The sequence below is a fragment of the Oreochromis aureus genome, linkage group 3 (genome assembly GCF_013358895.1).
Source record: "Oreochromis aureus strain Israel breed Guangdong linkage group 3, ZZ_aureus, whole genome shotgun sequence".
Taxonomy (NCBI): domain Eukaryota; kingdom Metazoa; phylum Chordata; class Actinopteri; order Cichliformes; family Cichlidae; genus Oreochromis; species Oreochromis aureus.
The window spans coordinates 65,545,425-65,567,895 of record NC_052944.1 but is presented as its reverse complement, the minus strand read 5'-3'; the positions used below and the strand labels follow the sequence as shown (position 1 = coordinate 65,567,895).

The following is a 22,471-nucleotide window of genomic DNA, read 5'->3' as shown; positions in this document are numbered from 1 at the left end:
CAGTGTAGCCATCTGCTCATGGCTGCTTCCAGGAGGATAACACACCACTTATTTCAAGCTGGTTTCTTTAACATGATGAGTTCACTGCACTCAGACGACCTCCACAGTCACCACATCTCAATCCAACAGAGCATCTTTGGGATGTTCTGGAAATCTGCAGCAACTTTGGGTATTATATCAATTTGGACCAATGAGAAATGTTTTCAGTATATTTTTGAATCCATGCCATGAAGAAATGAAGCAGTTCTGAAGGAAAAATGGGATTTCAACTTGATACTAGCAAGGAGTTCTTAATAAAGTGGGCAGTGAGTCTATATTGCATTAACTAAATGAAAAATATGATCACATATTGTGGTTGTTAAGCAGGCGGCCGCAAGTTTATATCTGTTATTGTGAAGTTTGCTCCATATCAGTGGTGCAAACAGACTGTTGCTGCACTTTAATGTCAGTAGATGGCAGCACTAGAATACGGTTTAATCACAGGGCAGTTGGATAAAAATGTAATAACTTAAATAAAAATATCAACCTAAACTATAATCTCCTTTCAGGTGATATCACACCTGTTATCCATCAAACTGTGATATTTCTGGTGTAAACCTTCCTTGTCAGCACTGACTGCTGACAGAACACCTCCAAATACAAACAATATCCATCAATACATAATAAAGTCTCATGAATTTCCACAGTGGTTTGTAAAAACTCATTGGAGATCTCAATTTCAGAAACAGTGAGCATGTCCAGTGTTTTATTTGATGATTTATGAACCATTCTGTAGATGCAGAAGAATCTCAGTGAAGCTGTTGCTGAGCTTTATTTTATTCAAGATTCGAAACTCTTTATTTGTCACCTGCATGGTTATACAGATATAACACGCAGTGAAATGTGACCTGATACGCTCCTCGACTGTGCACAAAAGACTCAGAACTTTACATACAGAGAATGAGTATATACAAAAAGGACTTTATGTGCAGCAAGTGGCTGAGTTATATAAATAAAGATAAAATAAAACAATCCTGAAATTTACAGCTTGTGTACATTGCGTGAGTGTTAAAGTCAATGTGCTGTAGTGAAGCCGGAAGGATCAGGATGATATGAGAATGTGGTAATGGTGCGTAACCTTCTGCCTAATTGTTGTACAAGCTGGAACAGTGTATTGCTGGGATGGGACGGGTCCTTCAATATCTGAGTTGCTCCAGTCCAGCATCTCCCGGTGTAAATGTCCTGTAGGGAGGGGAGAGCAGTCCTGCAGCATCGAGCTTTTTTATCCTTGACACAGCTGTTTCCATACCAGGATGTGATGTTCAGTGTGAGGATGCTCTCCAAGGTGCCTGTATAGAAAGTCCTGAAGATAACTGGAGAGACCCTGAACTTCCTCAGTTGTCGGTTGTAATACAGGCGCTACCAAGCCTTTCTGGACTGTATCTGAATGTAAGCAGACCATGTCAATTGTGAGAAGATATGAACACCGAGATACTTGAAGGACTGCACCCTCTCCACTGGAGCTCCATTGATGATAATGGGCTTGTAGTCTCTGTGCTGACACCTTCTGAAGTCCACTGTGCAGCTGTGTTGATATACTGAGTGAATGATTTGAGCTTTTCACTGCCTGCTGTGTTTCCTCGACTCCTGAGCAAAGATAAAGAGTCAGTTCAGACCTGCAGTTGGTCCTCGTGGTGTTTTGAACTTGAATTCAGCCTGATTTGTTTTTCATGTCTTCTCCTCCATCATCAGTTATCAGGAGAGCAGACAGTCAAAGTACAAGAATTCAAACAAACACAGAGATTCTACTTACAGAGCAGACACAGCACAGATGTTTCCTTCATCGTCCTTCTCACTCATTTGAGCTTTTTTCATTTCTGTCACTGACACCAAGTAAAGCCCGCCCTCTTCCTCTGAGCACCAGCTTTCTATTGGTTCAAATACAGCATATATGCAATGCTCTGTTTTCATGGTGTGAATTAAATTTGTAATTTGTAATTATTTGTTGTATATCAGTTTAAAAAAACAAACCTTCCATTTGATTTTTTTCTTAAATCAATTGAAATGAAAACACTGTGGCTCGAAGCTGCACATAGGAGATGTTCTAACATAATCTGAATTTATCTCACATCTATGATGTAATATTTATCATCCCACATGGTTTACATATGGCCACTAGATGTTTGACTTTAAAAATCCTCCTGTTCTTCAAGAAATGTCTGTTTGATTCCACTTTGAATAAAGATGAAAGGGATCACACAAAGATCACTTGTATATGTGAATCATTGAAAATGAAAATATCAGACAGCAAAGATGAAGGTGAAGCTGACAGAGATGATTTTATGATCTGTTCATGAAGTGTAATCAGTCCTGTCTAAATGGGAACACCGAGTGCTGCACGTTTAGTTTAATAGTGATTTTTTTTTTCTTGTTTTGAAGAAAAGTTTCAAAGGTTTCTCAGAACAAGATGTTTGAAAGTGAAAATGTTTTTGTCAACTGGAGCAAATAATAGACTGAATCTGTACGTGAGACACACAAACACCAGTTAGCTTCAAACAGCCTGAGAGGTGATCAACACGATGGATTCATGTTGGTGAGAGACGAGAACCAGGAAGATTTATTCTCTGTGAAATATGATATGCTGACTTTCTTGAATTTTTATTCAGTGAAAATATTTTCAGGTTGAAGAATGAAAAAGTTTGATAACCCTGCACAGTTATCAAAACATTGTCTAAAAATGAGCATCATTTAAATCTGTTCACAGCAGCTTCAAATCATGTTTCCACTCTGAGAGCGATCCTCCATCTTTTTGTTTCTTGTTACAGGAACAAACTTAAATCTCAGCTTCATCTCTCAGGCAGGGAAACGGTTTCAAAGAGCATTTTTATTGTGTGTTTTTTTCCTTCACACATGTTCAGTGGTCTGTTTGGACTCATTCAGGTCAGATAAAATCTGCAGGAAAAGGTCAGAAAACTTCTTTCATCTTTTACGGCCACAGAAAACAAAAAATTTAAGAATTAAAGAAAATTAATAGAAACAATTCAGGACTGATCTTTCAAAATTTATAAGAAATGAACAAGAAAAGTCACAAAAAACATTGTTAAATGTTAAACTAATGTGTGATCTGGTTTAAACTGCAACAACAGACTGAAGATTTTCCTTCACTGTAGGAAAAGTTCAAAGTTTCACAGATCGGAGAGGAAACATCTGACTCTGCAGCTCCATGGAAATAATTTCATAACACTGTTCATTATAACATTCATTCAGCTGGAGCTGATCAACAAGTCATGTGTCATGTGACAGTGAGATTTAACAGCTCAGTTATAAAACACCTTTCTGATGTTTTCTATAGATCAGAAAACCAACAACAACAACAACAGAAACCATAGCAGAAACTAAGAGACCAACTATTAGTCCAACAGACCCGTCCTCTGTGTCTCCTCCTTGACCTGCAGGTGAGAAACAGGTGTGAGGTGTCAGCTGTCAGGTAGGTGATGAGTGAAGAACAGAACAGAATCCATTTCCTCTTCAAACTGCTGTCAGACATTATCAAGCAGTTATGCTGTTTTCTGCAGAGGATGACGATGAAACGGTTCATTGTCAAATATTAGAGTGAAATCGTGGATCCTTCTGAAGTGATGGTGTCTGTTTTCAGATCATTTGTCTTTGTGTTCAGCAGCAGAAGATTCAGAGTTCAGGAAGCTCTCAGACATTTCAGTCTATGGTTCTGCATTAGGACGATGTGAATCCAGACTCTGTTTATATCGTCTGTAGCACACAACAACAACAACAGCAGCAGCAACAATAACCCCAACTGGAAGACCAACTTTCAGAACAGATCCATCCTCCTTCCCTCCATCCTCCGTGTCTCCTCCTGTCTGACCTGCAGGTGAGAAACAGGTGTGAGGTGTCAGCTGTCAGGTAGGTGATGAGTGAAGAACAGAACAGAATCCATTTCCTCTTCAAACTGCTGTCAGACATTATCTACTGCACTCTGATCACATCACTCAGACCAGCTGCTTTCTACAAAGTCTCATCAACAACATCTTTAGAAACAAACATCAACAACCAGGAAGCAGCTTCACCTCTGATCACACACACACTCAACTCTACTCACTCACCTGGAGGATCAACACTCAGGGTGATGTTGCAGATGAGCTTCAAACTGTCTCCGTCTTTCTGGACACAACACTTGTATGTTCCAGTGTCATTAATCGTCACATATTTCAGAATCACAGACACGTCTCCATCCTTCATCTGTCTGTCCTGCAGATCCGACCGGTTCTTAAAAGATGGATGCTGGTGATCTTGATCTAAGTGTCCATCTCGGTACAAAAGGACATATTCTTCCTTCAGGTCAGTTCTGCTCCACTCTATAACTCCAATGTTGCTGTTTGGAGCTCGACATGTCAGAGTGACGTTCTGTCCAGACTTTGCTGTGATGTTTTTCTGGTCTGAAACAGAAAACAACACAGAGCAAAGAGGTTAAAGGTCAAAGCAGAAATGTTCACTTCTATAGCAGCAAAACAGAGTAAGAAGCTACAGGAAATGATATCAAAGAGCTCACACATCAATTCAGTTCTGTTTGATTCATTTACCATATATGTGTTTCATATTGTAAGCTAAAGATCTAATGTGAAACATTAAAAAATATAATGTGATCAGTAAATGATCAGACAGGAGAGGGTTTATAAGAAAACACTGTTAAATGTTCAGTTTTTTTCCATATGTTAAAACAAGATCTAGAGTGTGATTAAAGTGGTGGGTTCTTTTACATTTTGAGAGAATTGAGTCTAATAACACATTTCATCTGTTATTAGACTCAATTTTAGCATCTACATGGATCTGAGCTGAGCACTAAATCAGATATAAACTCGGTGGACGATAGATGATAACAAATCAGACTGGTTTCTGAGTCCGGCCTTCAAATGAATTAAAACCGTAGTGTTACAGATGAGATTTACCAGAAACAGTTAGTCCAACACAACTTATTACAAATATAACAATTACTGCATAATATATAATTAATACATAAAATTAAACAAATCTTTCAGTGGTGCTGAGGGTCTGTTGAGCAAAGCAGGGGCCTCATAAACCAGCAAACTATATACAGGAAGTGCTCAGTGGACGATACCAAACGTGGAGAGATTATAGGGGTAGTTTATTTTCTTTCACGTTTAAGAAATATGTTTGTTTTTTTTACTGTAACTTTGTATTTAATAATGTTAACGACATCAGAATGTTTTATTTTTATTATTTTCATAGAGTATTTTTTATAATCCTCATTATTAATGTGAGGATATGTTATTGTTTGTTATGAACTCACAGACATTTGGTTTCTTGTGTTTTTCACAGTTTACTTACTGAATTGAGCTCCTGCAGGTTCCACAAACACGTCTTGATAATAATTGAACATAATGTGTGAGAGAAAGCAGCCTCTCATTATGAGACACTGTGAGTCTCTGTATGCTGCCTTTGTGTAGCTACAGCTACAGAAGTCAGAGTCATTTCTTTACACATTTTTACATTGTGTAATATGCTTTAAAATGTAGCCAATGATTCTGACTTTTTTTGTACAACCATTTAAAACTCAGAGGCTGATCTACAGAGGTGGCATGGAGTGACATGTGCCACCACTTAATAAAGAACATTAATAAAAAACTATGGTGGCACTCGGTGTGGCAAATTATATGGTGGCACATGCCACTCCATGCCACCTCTGTAGATCTGCCCCTGGCTGTATACTGACTCCTGAAACTCCAACACATCACACTGACACACACATTACACTTCTTTGTCTCTGTGAGATCTGGTCACACCGACATGTTAGGTCCACACAGACTCCACCCAGCCTCGTGTCTCCTTCACAAACACGGAAAAACTGAATCAATATGAAAATAATTCTTCAGGAAATGTTGTTAACATGTAAAGCAGACCGATGCTTTTCCTCTCTGTCCCACAGAGTGAATCTCACCTGCAGAGACAAACACGAAGAGGCCGACAAACAGCAAAGTCGAGCAGAGCGACGCAGTCACAGCAGACATTTCCGTCTTCTTCAACTCCGACGCTTCGATTGTTCTAAATGTCTCAGGATGGTTTTATTGAAATAACTGAACCTGAGTTTAAATCCTGACTACATGAGATTAAATTTAAGGTTTAAATGATCCTGAAAGTCTCTGACTGTGAGAACAGATCTGACTTTTTAGACACTCGTTCAAACTCAATACGTCCAATTCATCGTCTCTGCAGGAAGTCACGTTAGAGTCACGTGTGTTTACGCTGCTGTAGGGTGACCATAAATAAGTGCGTCATAACTAAAGCGGTGAAATCTAAAGCAGGTCTGAGTGTTTAACAGGTTCAGTTCTTGAATGATCTCCACAGAACAACACAAACATCTCATCATCAACCATCAGCTACATACTAAAGACCATCATCAGCCAAAGGACTTCAACATGACGTCACTGTATAAATGTATATTGTACTATGGAGGAGGCAGCATTTAGCTGTAGCCTCCATCAAACCACAGAGAACTTTGTCCACCTTTGATTGTCTTTAAGTTGTGTGGGAGCATCATTTAAAAAAAAACCCCAAAAAACACTTACTGTTCTTCTGATCATCAGGATGGAAAAATTATCCAGTGACAGAAAAGTGTGAGGCTGGTATTCCCCATCAGCATTTTCATTGGGTCAGCAGGAACCTACAGAAGTGTTTTTAGAAAAAGAAAACATGTTACACAGATATAAATATAAAATAAAAACTGTTATAACAAGTTAAAATCTGAAGGTAAAAGTATGTCTGTATCAAACAGCTGCAGACTAAACTAACCTGTATTTCCCTGTCAGCTGTTTTATATGAGAGACATCTGTGACCTGTATCAACACTTTGTTGTGTGTGTGTGTGTGTGTGTGTGTGTGTGTGTGTGTGTGTGTGTGTGAGGGTTTAAAAGAGACCTGTGGCGTCTCAAGGGCAGAGCTCTCCCGACTGTGGGACAGTGATGTTCGCTGTCTGTTTAGCTGTCCTGTGTGCAATAATTAAAAAGATTGACCACAGCTGATCGCACTGCAGGGAAAGTTCCATCACATTTTCCACTAACACAAACATATAAAGAGAAACTCCCACTCAACACTGCCTGTGAAATCAGTCAACCTGTCAGATTACTTAGAAGACTTAAAGATGTCATATTAAACACTTACTGTTGTTCTGAAGGATCTCTGAAACACTCAAACACTCTTCTGATCATCAGAGTGGAAAAAATAAAATGATCTACTGACAGATAAAAAACTGTGAGGTCAGTATGTCCCATCGGTTTTTCAGTAGGTGAAAAGGAAGCGACTGAAGTTTTGTTACAAAGAAGTAAAAAGTTACTCAGATGTAAATATTTGAGAAATAAAAAAAAATCAAATCATAAAAAATGTAAAAGTTTAAAATCCCAAAGTAAAGGTATGTCTGTATCAAACAGCTGCAGACTAAACTAACCTGTATTTTCTGTCAGCTGTTTTATATCAGACATCTGTGACCTGCATCAACATTTTCACCCCCACCTTTGTTTGTCCTGTTTGAGCAGCTGCAAGTCCAGACATGTGACAAACAAATACCTCAAATTCAAAGGAAAAGAAAGAAGTATAAGAATGAGAACCTTTTTCCACTAACACAGGTAGATATAAAGAGAAATTCCCACTCCACACTGTCTGTGAAATTATAGATACTTGGTAAAATTATTACAAGCTCATGAACACTTACTGTTGATCTGAAGGATCTCTGAAACCCTCAAACACTCTTCTGATCATCAGGATGGAAAAATTATCCACTGACAAAGTCCATACACCCTGTTGTTTTTTCAATAGGTCAGAAGGAAGTTCCTCAAAATTGGTCACAGAAAACTAAAAAGTTAAACAAAAAGTAAATGGTTAAAAAACTAAAGATAAAAGAGACCTCTGAATCAAACAGCCACCAACATGTATTTCATTGTTAACCTGATTTACAAGGCAAATGTTAAACCGGTGTTAAACTATTCATTATAGTGTTAATCATGTTTGTATCCTGGTCAACTTGGCTCAGCAGTGATGTCAGTATGTTGCTCAGTACATTTGTTACTGGTTCCAGTGATCAGACTGATTCTCTCTGTCTCTACAAATAGTTTAAACAACTGGAGAAAAAGAAGCAGCTCTTTGTTATTTATGTGCAGCTTTTATTTCTAAACACATAAATGTACTGTGTCAAAGTACCATGCCCGAAACTCAGTACTTCTTGCAGAATGTTCACATTAAACTTTTGGACCATTCTGCCATATATGAGGTTTTAAAATGAAAGAGAGCCAACAGGATAGTTTTATTTGGTTTGTTTTTTGTCAAAGAGAAGTTCTCAGTGCTGTGTGGTGTGGCATGGCTGAATTAGAACTGCAACCAGGGATGGACTGGGACAAAAAATCGGCCCAGGCATTTTGACTACAGACCAGCCCACCAGGTATTACAGGAAAAGCCATAAAGCCTTTGAATGAAAACGCTGTTGTGAAAGTGATGACAACTGTCTTGTTGGTATATGTATGATTTCTATACATTTTACGTCAGATAAAAACTTTGGTTTGAAGATTCAGATAATTATTTATTAAAGCTAGACATTTTAAATGAGATTAAGAAAGAAAAGTATTTATTTGTGCCCCCCTTTTCCTGTTAATGCCCAGTCTGTCGCAGGGCTAACAGAGACAGACAACCATTCGCACTCACATTCACTCCCGCATTCACACCTATGGGCAATTTCGACCAATCAGTTAAGCTATCCCCACAAACTGCATGACAGCTGGGATAGGCTTCAGCACCCCCCGCGACCCTGAAAAGGATCATTGGAAGCGAATGGATGGCTGGATGTTATTTATAGTCTGGGTCGTAAAAAACACACTGCCATATGAGGTCAAACTGAAATATTGCAGTGGATAAATTCTTCTGCACTGATCTGTAATTAAGATTATATGTCTTCTTTGTGGTGTGGGGGACAAATATTAATATCCAGATGTTTAGAAGAATTCTGAGTGGTGTGCCTTTTGTTGAATCTGGTGAAGAAGGGAAAAAATCGTTTTAAAAAAAAAATCCCTTTTTAATGCTTTAACACGTTCTTACAGTATACTCTTCTGTATGCTTAGCCAACGTGAGACAACACTGCCACCCGGAGGTCAAACTGGAACATTACATTCACAGCTGTTCAAAAAAAACACTGATTGTTTCATTCATGACCACCAGAGGAAGAAAAATTACTTTAAGTACCATTTTAAAGTGTGTACAAATACACAGACTTTTTTTCTACTCAGTTTTGGCTCCACAGAGGGTTTGTTTATTTCACATCATGTTCACAGTGAGGTTTAACAATCCCTTTTAAATATTAAACATTTAAAAGATTTTTAAGCACAAAGTGATTGAAGATGGGGGTGTTGAGCTCATTTTGGTTAACTGTGCATAAATGGCCTGGACCCAAAAAATAATGACACAATAAGAAAGCAGCTGTTTTCGTTTTATGGTGAACATGTTGGACAGCTATCGTATACACAATGTTTCAATGGTACCTTTGATGCAAGTAAATAAATTATCATTAAAAATCATGCAGATTCCTTTAGTGTAAAAGAAAGAACACAAACTCTCATTTTTGCACATTTACAAAACTTTTACATGTTTAATCATTCAGACAGTTCCTGTTGATGCAGAAATGCTTTGAACTTCCTGATTTAAACTTCTGTGTAGCAACGCTGCCATCAGCACATCAGGAACAGCTGTGCAATATAACATAATCTGGACATGCCCACTCTCCTTCAACCTTTCAATAGACTGCCTTTAACTTTGATGAAGGGAAACATTTGATGAGGCATAAATTTCAGTAATTATATGTAAAGTATTGATAACTGGAGAATCAAACAGTCTTCTCCAGAACATCCCAAAGATCATTTAAGTGTGGACTCTGTGTGTGAAAACAATGAATCAAATCTCTGCAACCTTTTAAACTAAAGGTTGGTGCTTAATTATGGATGTTGATTGAACTATTGCTGCATAACTTTTTTCCCTAAATGATTTCACATTAATAAAAGTAAATAAAAGAAAACAAGGAAGTTAATTCTTCCTGACTCAATCCAGAAAAGGAGAAGTAGACTAGAAATCATGGCCTGCAGTTTGTTTATAAATGGATTTACAGTCAGGGCTTCAGATTGTTTAACTGTTCCCAGTATTAGATGTAAATGTGCTGAAGGTGCATTCAGTGACCGTGGTCCCATTCTTGTGAACAAGCTGCATGCTGACCTGAGGTCAGTCAAATCTGTGCAAACATTCAGTAACAGACTCCAAAAATCTGCTACATTAATAAAACTGACACTGCTGTGAAAGATGGAGTTTAATGTGAAGTGCTGCAGTTTGATTACTAAAATCATTTATTATATGTTTCTGTCCACCAGAAATCTCTTTGTTGAGAAATTGTTTTCATGCAAACATAATTATTATTATTATTTATATGATATAATTACAGTGTACAGGTTTAGGTTTGAGTTTAAAATGTAAATTTAGTCTGAAGAGTATTTTTTAAAATTCACTGAGTTCGTATTAAAATGCTGTGTGTGTTTTCTGTTTTTATGATGTGGTCTAACAAATTTATTAAGATCTGTATATACATACATTTTATAAAAGGAGTTAATGTCAGTGCTTTAGTTTTCATCAAGAAAGTTTATACATTTCTGCAGCTTCATAGTCCTTCATCTGAGTCCTCAGTAGGAAGCTTGACTGGACGTTGCTTCTTATGTTGACAAGTTTGTTGGTGTGTCACAAAACCAACGGCAAAAAGAGCAACAACAACAACAACAACAACAACAACAACAACAACAACAGGAACAACAACCTGAAGAGATGGAGCTCCGACCCTTTCAGTACCATCCATGTTTTCATCTGCGTCTCCTCTTTCCACGACTCGTTTCTCTGACACGCTTTCATGTGTTTCACCTGCAGAAAAATAGGCAGTAAGAAACTGTGAGGCACCAAAGCAGCAGTTCACCTGGAAGTTTGTGTGTCTGCAAATGATGCTATGGAGAGAACAGCTTCAGTTCCTCATCAGAAAAAAACGAACAAACATGGGAGCAGTAAAAAGAAATATTCAAATATTTAACAGCCGGCTGCTTCCCAACCACAGAAACATGATTAACACCTGTTTCAGCAGCACGCTGTGCTGGGGGAGCTGGGGGGGGTTACACACTCACCAGGACAAGAGGAGAGAATTCTAACTGGATCATAAAGCTGGGAGGAAGTTTTTAGTTTACATTTGATGATATCAGACCTTTAACTCCTGAGTGTGAGCTCCACAAACTCACCTGTGACTGTGAGGTTGATGAAGCGACTGATCTCAGTGTGAACTCTTTTACTTCTCACAGGGTTCCTCACTGCTACGTGACACTCATAAATCCCAGTGTCATTAAACGTGACTTTCTTCAGGATCAGAGAAACGTCTCCATCCTTCATCTCCGGGTCCCTCAGCTTCACTCGACCATGAAAAGATGGATGTTGGTAGTTTTCATAGGAGCGTTTGTTCCTGTAGAAGTAGACGTAGCCGTCTGTGTTCAGGTCAGCTCTGCTCCACTTCAGCACTGAGATTATTTCATCTGTGGAAACCTGACACTGGAGAGTGACGTCATCTCCAAGCTTCACCTGAACATCCTGCTGAAAAGCTGAAGACATCACAATTATAAACTATTATTTCCTGGTTTGGGGTTTAGAGTTAACCAGTTAAATGGATCACATGGGACTAAGCAAGGAATTAAAACATGAATAAAAATGTTCATTTTGCTCACCTGTTAAGTCTGAGATTAGAGACAAAAAGAGGAAGAATTTGAAAGAAGCCATTTGGGACAGAAGGATGGAGACCACCGAGCAGCAGCAGAGCTGATTATACTTACATGAAACAAGTTTCCTGTACAGAGTTAAAGAAATGAGTGTGGCTGAAAGAAGTTCCAGTAAGGAAAGGCTGACATAGCAATGTCATCATGCCGTGATTAAAACTATCACACAGAGAGGTTTCTAATCCACAGGACGTTGTTTCTCTCCTCCTCCTGAGTGACTGATTACACTGATCAACAAGCTTTTATTTTTTTTCTCAAATAAACGTAACAAAGCTTGAGACTCACTGGAACAAAATTTTGGTTTTTGAGAATGGATCCTGATCTAAAATATGAACAGTACCCCAAAGCATTAGCAAAAAAAAAAAGAAGTAATTTTTTAAAAGTCTTTATATGTTATGTGGGTCAGGTGCTGCTCCTTCTGTAGCTGCTATATGTGCTGAAAACAAAACTTCTGTTTTAAACCTCCTCAGGTTAAATAACAGAAAGAGAAGGCGCTGACTGAGATCTCAGATTTCACACAGATATGTGGAGATCAGCTTAGTAACTTATGATGAACCACATTACACGTAGTTTGTGCTGCAGAGAATAAACTGTTTTTGTTTGATTTTATTCTGCTGGCAGTACTTTTTACAGCTCATGGAGCTCAGACCAGCTACATCTGTAGGCTGTTTGTCTCTGAGAGCACACGGCAGCAAAAAAAGAAGCTAACAAAGATCAGCTTTATTATTGCACTGTCTTAAAAAAAAGAAAAAAAAGAAAAAAGGATTTAATGGTTAGTGCCCTGTCAGCAATACATTACTGGAATCTGGTGGTCTGTGTTTAACAAGAAACAGATTGAAAGTCACGTATATAGAAATTTGCTTAAAGGACAGAAAATAAAGAGCTGAGTGACACCAAAATAGTCTTATTTATATCAGTGGTTCACAGTTTTTGTAAGTGCACTATCTGCTGAGATTGACTTTGTATTGACATTAAACTCTTTCAAAAACAACAAAATGATTTTGTGAATTTCAATAAGTAACTAAAGCTGTGTCTGCAATCAGCTGTTTCCTGTTTGTCTGTTATCCTTAAAATGTTTGTTTTTATTTCATTTCTGACACCAAGACCATCGAGGGAACATGAAGATGTTTTATTTGCACTGAAATGTGTTTCATAAATCTTTTTTTCTTCATGGATTTGTGTTCTCATTGTAATGGTGAAGAAAGGTGATACGGGTGACCCTGAACGGTTGTTGGTGCCAGACCAGCTGTCTGTTTCAGAAGCTGCTGATCTGCTGGGATTTCTCTCCTGGGTTTACAGAGAAGAGTCTGACAAAGAGGAAATAGAGCAGCTGTTCTCTGAATGAAAAACTCTATATACTCTATATATACAACTCTATATACAGGAGAAAGGCCAGACTGTCTCAAGCTGATACGAAGACAACAGTAACTTAAATAACCTCTTGTTACGATCAGGGCATGCAGAAGAGCATTTCGGAATACACAACACATTTAAATGTATAGCAGATGGGTTACTGCAGCAGAAGATCACACTGGGTGATACTCTTTCCCCCTGAGAAATGCAAACTGAAGCTGCAATTCACACAAACTCACCAAAACTGGACATTAGAAGATTGGAATTTTTTTGGCTTCTTGGATGAGTTTTAATTTCTGCTGCAACATTCAGATTGTAGAGTTAGAATCAGAGGCGGAGGCAGACATTTCAAACACCCGGGGCTTAGCCCTAAAGGGTAGTATGCATGTGGGATTGCGCGGGGGGGGGGGGGTCAACCAGACCCAGAACTGATCCAGAATTAAAACAGGACTACAACAGTTCAAAATCAGGACTACTTAGGACTTAACCAAGACAGAACTAGAATCAGAACTAGATGATAGTAGCACTAAAAATCATCATAGACCTGCACTACACTTATTTTTTAATTCTACCAAAGTCCACTATTTAGAAAAGTTTATATAATTATTTAGCCTTGTTGTGCAAACAAGCCTGCATAACTTAATGGTACGAGATACATGAGTACCTATGATACGGTGATACTTTTGGTAAACAATCATTTGACTAACATGTGTGTCTCACCTGCTCTTGTTCATCTCTGTTCTGTCCTCATTCTCCATCTCCCTCTCTGTTCCTCTCTCTCCCTCTCTGTTCCTCTCTCTCTCTCTCTGTTCCTCTCTCTCCCTCTCTGTTCCTCTCTCTCCCTCTTTGTGCTGACAATCATCAAATATATGCTGACCTCGCTCCGTGGTGTACAGGGCCGTTTACCCTCATGATTAATATTCACAATAAAAATATTAGCCGAACATCATGAAGTCTGTATGTGTTTCATAGTGTCAAACAACCTTTGTACAGTTAAAGCCAGCAGTTACTACATGAAAGAAACACCCACGTTATCTCTCTTCTGCGATTATACGCAGGTCACGCAGATTACTGAACAAAAACCCAAAGATCAGCTGTTAATCGAATTTATTTGCTCTCTCTCCTCCTTAAACATGTTTTTAATGTTAGTTATAATTCAGAATTGGCGACTGAAACACGTAGGACACATACGAACATCAGGAAATAAAACCCCGATAAATATAACCTCAGTAAAAGAAGTCAGTGTCAGCGGGAATTATTACAGCTGTGTACCGGGGCCTGCGCTTTGTCGGTGGTAACAGCTCGTTTGCTTGCGAGGCGAGCGGGTCTATCCCACGCTTTGCCATGAGACTGGGCAGACATCTCCGAAATCATCGAAACACTTTTGCAAAGAGGCTGTATCTTGACAAACCGACCAGACATATGAAGATTAAACCACTACATTCTCGGCTAAAAAAATATTAAAACTGTATTTGGTGACACACAAACAGGGTTTTTCAAAATTCAGTTCTGCCAGTTGTTGTGGGCTAAAAACAATGGCCACCAGGCCAAAGCAATGGTTTTGAGTCGATCAGCGTTAACCCCGCCCCCTGAGTTTGATGGGTGAGGCTGACAGATAAAATTAATTCAAGATGAGAGCCAGGCGCCAGGACTGCCAAAATGAAATAAATAAATATATCATGAAATAATTAATTAAATGTGTCAATAATTAATTAATTAAATGTGTCAATAATTAATTAATTACATGTGTCATAACTATTTATTTAATTAATTAATTCCAATTTTAATTAATTATTGCCACTTTTAATTCATTATTTAATGGTGTATTTAATTAATTCATTATGGCAGTCCTGGCGTTCCATACCTGTCAGTTTATCAACCTTTTTTTTTTCCAAAAAAAAAAAAACCTCTTCAAAATCTCTCAGCTGGATGAAAAATCGTTTTTGTCTTCTGTGTAAAAGTTTCATTTTGTCTCAAAAATAAAACCTCAAAATAGGCTGGTGTATAGGATATAGTTTCATTATAGTGTAGTGATGTGCTAGCGATGCTTCATAATTATCAGTCAAGGATCAGTTAGGTTTTAGTTCAGCCCTTGACTCCTGCTCATGTTGTTGATACACTTCCTGACCACTTTAAAGGAACAGGTTAACCTCTCAGGGAACAGATTTATTTTCTTTACACTAAATGAAGCACAGACATACCTCTGAGCCTGTTTGCTCTGATGTTCTCACTGCAGGTGGATATTCAAGGATAGAGGTTGGAGGTGTGGTGGTGTGTTTCTCTAAAATAAAGCAAACACAGTCATTACATTATTGTGTCCTTGAAAGCTGGTATCACCTCCTCCAAGCTGTCACCTTCCTTCCTCTAATGTCTGGACCGCCTCTTCAACTCTAAAAAAAACCCTTTTCCATTTCTCTGTTTTAAATATGGGCAGAGGTTCCAAAGGAAAGGTAGTAATTCCTGTTGTCCACTGCAAGGAACACAGAATATGTCATGAACACTGGGTCACCCAGTGATTTACTGTCATTTGTGGTTTTGGTTCTTAATTGTTTTCTGCTTATGTTACATTTATACACTCAAAAAAATGAAACGTTGACTTTAATTAAAATTATTTTGTCAACAGGTTCCACGAAATTGCATTGTGTTAGTTTAAAGCAAAAATCTTTAGTTCATCTAATTTTAAAAAACTACTTAACATTAACAAGAGATATTTAAGACTACCTAAATCAAATTATGTTGTATGAACATAAATGATATATTTACAGGTTAGATAGTTTAGATTAGTTACTTCAACACATTTCTTATTTGGGGCAGTAAAATGTTCAATTTAAGTTAGATTAATTCAAATATTATATTTTCAGCCACCTTGTGCTTTACTAATTAGTTTTACATAAATCTATTTTGTCAACAGGTTCCACACAAATGAATTAAGTACATCCAACTTATTTTTTTAAATTTTTTTTATTGCCAACACATTCAGTGAGCATTTGTGTAAACCCAGTCCAAAATAAAACACAACAGGTCATTAGGGTTAGTAACTAACAGTATGTAGACAGATGCAACATCAAGACTTTAAATTAAATGTCTGTATCTGCCAGAAATAGAAGAAAAAAACATTGAAGACCACATAACATGTTGATAAGATGACACTTGAGTTACGCACATGTGATGCTAGTAAGGTCTGTGGAGTGTTTTTTCTTTTAGTGTCTAAAATGGATAGCAAAGTTGCTATTTGCAATGATTGCTTAGGGTCAGTCCAGTAACACAACGCCAATGAAGTGCTTTCCTTTAACAATGCAAAGTGAAGTGTCCACCTCAACAGCCACAGTTAAAATAAAAATAATGTTGTAATAACAATAATAATAATAATAATAATAATAATAATGATAAATAGTCCACTGATATTAGCAATCAAAGAAAATTATATCACCATCCCAAATAAAACTTAAATAAAGCATGCCAGCATTATGGTCTAACAATAAAACAGCTTGTCAGCGTTCAGTTTTTTTGCAACAGCACAACAGTAACCATTTAACACTTGCCACACTCAACGTTTATTTTACCAGTGTTTGGGCAAGAAACTTGGGTTGTAAACATTTTAACATGGAAACAATTGTTCGTCTTTAAAAGTCCGCAAAATATACATTCATCCTGCATTCCTAACTTACCCTTATTCTTAGTATGTATTGCAATCACCTTTACAATGCACACAATGTAACACAAACAGAATATGAACATATTTCCACCTCATAACAATATACCTTGAACGCTAATATACACACCACCCTTCAACATTTCTGGTGCAGTATCATCTCTCAATTAAATCCTTTAAATCTCAATACTTTTGATTGTCTCTTACTAGCCCCCCCTCCACCCACAAGAGTAAAATCTCTCAAATTGTAGTAGTTTACAAACTTTTCAAAATTTCTCTTAAATGTAATTTTCCTTTATCTGTCATTTTCAACAAATTACCATTTTATTCCCATTCAGCCTCTGAAAAACTTCTGTCCATCTGACAGAACATTCATCATCCAAATTAAGGGTTGGCTTATTCATTCAGTTTATTCTTGAGCATCTGTACCTTGGTCAAGAGTCTGCTGACATACAGATGAAGGAAGAGCTTCTGAAGTACTTCAAAGGCCATGTTTTCCAGGTCATGCAGAACACCCTAGATGGTTATACCCACATCGGCTGGAGGAGTGCTGACATCAGCTTTTTCGATGGTGAAGACAGCAAGGGTAATTTGTTCCAGCTCCTCTGAACAGCTGTAGCTGTAGCTTAGACACAAAAAAACAAAGAAAATGGCATCCAGTTAAATAAAAAAAAAGAAAAGAAAAAAAAAGAGCCAAAGCTACCCTTTAATGAAGTAAACACAATATTAGGAACATGCACCCCAGTGCGCTACTATTTTAGACTACAGATTCAACAATAAATATAAATAGTTTGGGTATACAAGAAGATTCCCCAAAACATTTAAACAGGTTCCATGCAAATTACAACAACAACAACATTACAACATGCAACAACATTAGTTATTCAAAATTTGGTTTAATACAGATAAAAAACTAAACTAAAATTACCAACCAATTATTCTTTGAAGAGGATGGTTGGGTCTTCATTCAGGTAGAAAGGTAGTGCCCTGAGGACACACTCCCTCCCCTTTTCAATAGTTTCCTTCTGTAGAGAGTGGCAGAGATACAGGAAGAGAAAACAGAAATACTTTAGGATGACACAAACTCACATTATACGCAAAATGAATGACATATTCACTGCACAGATGGACATATACACAAGACCAACTAATCATCACATGGACATGAATAGTTAACCTGTTGGGTAGGGTTTCCACCACATTATATATGTCCATAATGGAGGTATAAACAAACTAATACATCATCTTTTTTGCATTCAAAAACTGATCTTTAACATAAAAACATTCACTTATGGTTTAATCTGAAATTGAGGGATCAGATTTTACTTATGTTTAGGTCATTTTAATTTTCCAAAGTTTTGAGTACCAAACTTTGTCTTGCTTAATATAAATGTAAGTACACTGTGCAGCTACCATACACTAGCTGTTTAAATTTGAAAGTGATCTTATTAGCCATAATATTTTGCTACCAACAGAATAACGCACATTTGTGGCTGGGGCCAAAATTTGTCTAATTTACTTCACTGCAGCGCCTCCTTTTTTCTTGAAGACTTTTATGAGCTGGTCAGTGTATTGGTCAAGTTGTGCAAAAAGCCTTGGAACAAGTGGAGCAGTAGTAATCCTCACAAATTCTGCTTCCACCTGAAAACATGTCAACAAACACAACATACGTTACTGTAAATATACATACTATATGTACACATATACATACTTTATAACTGAAACTAATGTAGAAAGACCTCATTAAAGCTATAATTTTAACACAAACATTTACACAAAATGCTAATGGAGCCATTACAGCTTTTATTGTTATTTATCAAGTTCCAAAAAATATTGATCACAGCTGATCTGAAAAGAATTTCATAACTCAGGCCCTTGAACTGCAACCTTTACAATGGTTCAGATCTGGAGAAGAAATAACAGGGGCATGGGATGCGTCACTAAAGGAAAATTAACTTATAAAATAGTTTTGTTTTTAAAAGTATAACAGTTCACATACCACATACAAGCTCAGCAGTACCACATACACCACATCAGTATAGGAGGGAGCAGGTAAAGGCCAGGATCTGAAATTTATAAAGTAAAACAAGAAATTCATTACTTAATTTCAAGAAGCAAATTATTGATTGAATTACAACTAAATAAAATACTACTCCGAAGAAAAGCAAGAGATTGACACTGCCATGTGCTAACTTTCTATAGAAGCAATTATCACCAGGTCTGTCGGCCTCCATTGTCTGTCCACTCACATGTCGTGAATAATTTTATTTAAAAAAGTAAGTGTGTGATTTAACAAACTGTAATTTATAACTATGCTGATATGTATAACTCCGCTAGGAAACATGCTGTATTTACAGACCATTTTTACATAATACAGATTACTGATAGAGCATAACAATGGTGTCACAGTGGCTTTCGCCCTCGACTTTTTGGATTTTAAATGTCACTTTATGCTATCCTATTTATGACTCTCGGATTACAGTAAAGGAATCCCAAGAAAGCAAATGAAAAAATAACCTCATGAACCCCTGTAGCTAATCCCTTAATAAAACCAAAAACAATAAAAATGTTTCTTACACAGTCCACAAAATAAGCATGTTAAGCATGTCCAGGACCCAGTAAAACTAATGTAGAACAAGCGCACGCAAACGATATAACATGTCTTATAAGACAAACGCAAAATATAACCATGCTCGACATGTAGATACTACACAACACAGTCAAAGAAAAAAGTGGTCTTACCTCTCAAAGAAACAGCAGCTTGGCGCCAAAACAACGTTTTTAAGTTAAATTTGAAGTCTTGCTCATGAGCAGGCCCAAGCCGTGAAACCTTGTTGTTCTTCGCGGTTTCATTACAACTGTTTTTGCATTACTGCCACCTAGTGGATATACAAAGTATATCGATCCTAATTGACTTAACTTAAATGTTATGCCATCAAGTAACACATTAGTATTATGTACAGTGAATAATAGACACAATTACATAGACTTGATTAGAAAAACACATGTTAACTTAACAAAAACATATATTTTAAGTAAAATGAAAATAAATAATTAATATACACTGAACAATCCACCTCATTCATTTTTTTGAATGTAGTTTCTAGTCTTTAGTTTTCCATCACTGTGCTTTCCTTCTGTTCCATGTTTCTCATTTAATTCAATTCAATTTTATTTATATAGCGCCAAATCATAACAGCATTTAGTTGCTCTTGCCTCCGTGTTCCATGTTCCCTCTCTGTCTGCCCAGTCTGTCTTAAACCTGTGTCTGTGTCTATGTATTTGTCTTACTTCCTGTTTTATTTTGATAGTCCCGCATCTTGTGCTAGTGTATTCACTTTTGCTTCCTCCCTGTCTGGTTGTGTCTGTTTAGTCCCAGCTGTGTTCCCGCCTATTCTGTTCACTATCCTGCACGTGTATTTAAGTCTTCAGTCTCCTTCACTTCATTGTCACATCCTTCACAGTAGCTGTGTGTCTGTTTCACGGTCTCCCAGTTATAAGTGTTTTAGTTGTCAGGGTCTTTATTTGCTTCTTTTAGCATTTTTTGTTTTATTTTTGTACTTTGTTTCAGTCAAGTATTAAAGCAAATAAAAGATGCCTCTTTAAGTTCATCTTTTGTCTGTCTCCTGTGTTTGGGTCCTACCCTTGTCAGCTCACCATGACAGATTTTGACAAGTTTTTTAACAAGGGTTAAAAATATTGTACATTTAAGACTCTCATATTTTGGAAATAAAAATATTTCTAGCAATAGAAAAATAATATCTGTAAATAAATATCACTTAAAACATACAGAAAATGTGGAAGAAACAATGCCTGGCATTTTGAACATAATGTGCCGACACGCCCACAGGAAGGCAATTGACTTTTTAATAAAATACTTTCACAGTAGTGCTTAACCATTGATATCAGTAAGTAATAACTTATAATAATAATAGTAATAGTAACTGCCACTATTAGGTGAAAAGGGAACATTACACTCACATCTGTGCGATATATATTAGATCATGAGAGGGAGGTGTTGTTGTTTAAATGATGCTTTCAATAGTTTATTAAAAGAAACAGGAGGCCGATGTTGTACTCTTCCTAATAAAATGCTAGTTGTCTTCCTCTGGCAGCATGTGGAATCCCACACTTGGGGACTTTCAATAACCCAAACAACAACACAATACATCGACACAACAACAGCAATATCTTGAAAAAATAAACAAACAAACAAACAAAAAAAACAAAACAAAACACACAAATAAATTATTATTACTTGAAGCCGTTAAGAATTTAAATGATCACTGATGATAATGAAATGAATGTGATGTGAGTAAAATATAACCTACTTATCCAAACTGGTGGACGTTAAGAGGTTAAAATCTTAACACTGAAGCCTGATGTAACAGCCAGTTTCACCAGTAGATGGCAGCAGACAATATACAAGACTCGTCTATCAAGCTTGACTGAGAGGGTTAATGCAAGATTGTCTCTGAGCTTGTTCAGGAGATGTGATCCAGTCTGAGTCACATGTTCAAGTTTGTAATTTATCAGACACTAAAACAGTTCAGGTTTCTGTTCTGATCTTAAACTACTGACGAAGACACTATAAATGTTTCCCTGAAGAAGGAGCAATCAATAAAACAGCTTTTCAATAAATAGATGACCAAACAATTACTATCTACTAATATAACCAGGTTACTCTCCCCCGTGCTTATATAATTTTAATACAGTCCAAGATAATATACTGAAATCACTTTATTTTGACTGAGTAGCAGACAAACAAATTAGAAGTTTCAAATCATTAAAACAACAACAACAACAAAAAGGTAAATATTCCCATTTTAAAGCTGCTAATGTAGAATTTTCTTATTAAACAATTAATTAATGAAAATGAAACAATTTTCCATCCCTGCATCTGTTGGTTGATTTCCAGCTCATTACGGAAATAAAGAAATTAAAACTCTTCATACAGTCAGTACTAAAGCTTTTCTGTTCAGCTTCAGTACTCACTAAAAAGCTGCTGGTGTTGTAGGTTAATGTTTATTCTGTTGGATTGTTTTCTGTGTTAAACAGGGGCATGCATTGGTTAGCCACAACCAAATTGGAAGAGATAAATATCCCATCTGACACTTTGGTGAAACCCACAGAACCACAGAAAAACAAATGAGAACAAAACTATTTTAGTCCTGCACAGAAACCACATCTATGCTGTGTGAACAAGAACAAACAAACAAAATGTAAAATTTAAAATTATTTAAAATATTTTAAACATTTTAATATGTATTTTCTGACTGTTTATGTTGAAAAAAGCTAAACTTTTAAAGGTACAGTCAATATAGGTAAAGTCTAATTAAGTGATTAAAAATACATAAAACATGAAAAAAAAAAATCTTTTGAACACATTGATCTGAGGTTCTGGGATGGACCAGTTAGAGACCAGCAACACTTGAGAAACGAAGAACAGCTTCATCAGGGTCATGACCCTGATGAAGGCCACAAGCCGAAACGCGTTGGTCAATTATTAAAGCTGTTCTTCGTTTCTCAAGTGTTGTTGGAGTTCCTGCTTTTTTAATTCTTTCATCTTCTCCATGCACCTTGGAAGCAGGTGAAGTTGTGCCAGGATTTTTTGCTGTGATGGACCAGTT

At 36.9% G+C, this 22,471-nt stretch overlaps 1 protein-coding gene across 4 annotated transcripts; it reads right to left on the bottom strand.

Moving 5' to 3' along the window:
- Positions 1–2,618: 2,618 nt before the first annotated feature.
- On the bottom strand, positions 2,619–22,424 carry LOC120437095. 4 transcript variants are annotated; one of them, XR_005610837.1, is made up of 13 exons: positions 19,584–22,424; positions 18,841–18,907; positions 18,327–18,482; positions 17,774–17,866; positions 17,271–17,466; positions 15,391–15,470; positions 11,312–11,665; positions 10,846–10,946; positions 7,720–7,859; positions 7,173–7,574; positions 6,582–6,676; positions 4,101–4,433; positions 2,619–3,862 (listed from the first exon to the last, which is right to left on the bottom strand). XR_005610837.1 is itself a non-coding variant. In XM_039607817.1 (8 exons), exons 1-6 carry the CDS (start codon positions 11,838–11,840, stop codon positions 6,658–6,660), a joined length of 720 nt encoding a protein of 239 aa, XP_039463751.1. In that variant the 5' UTR covers positions 11,841–13,586; the 3' UTR covers positions 2,619–3,862; positions 4,101–4,433; positions 6,582–6,657. The 4 variants fall into 4 exon arrangements, 3 of the variants coding, with proteins under 3 accessions (XP_039463751.1, XP_039463752.1, XP_039463755.1); XM_039607817.1 differs by lacking the exons at positions 15,391–15,470; positions 17,271–17,466; positions 17,774–17,866; ... (1 more) ...; positions 18,841–18,907; positions 19,584–22,424 and adding an exon at positions 11,789–13,586 and having other exon boundaries at positions 7,521–7,574; XM_039607818.1 differs by lacking the exons at positions 6,582–6,676; positions 15,391–15,470; positions 17,271–17,466; ... (2 more) ...; positions 18,841–18,907; positions 19,584–22,424 and adding an exon at positions 11,789–13,585.
- Between the last annotated feature and the right edge of the window lie 47 nt (positions 22,425–22,471).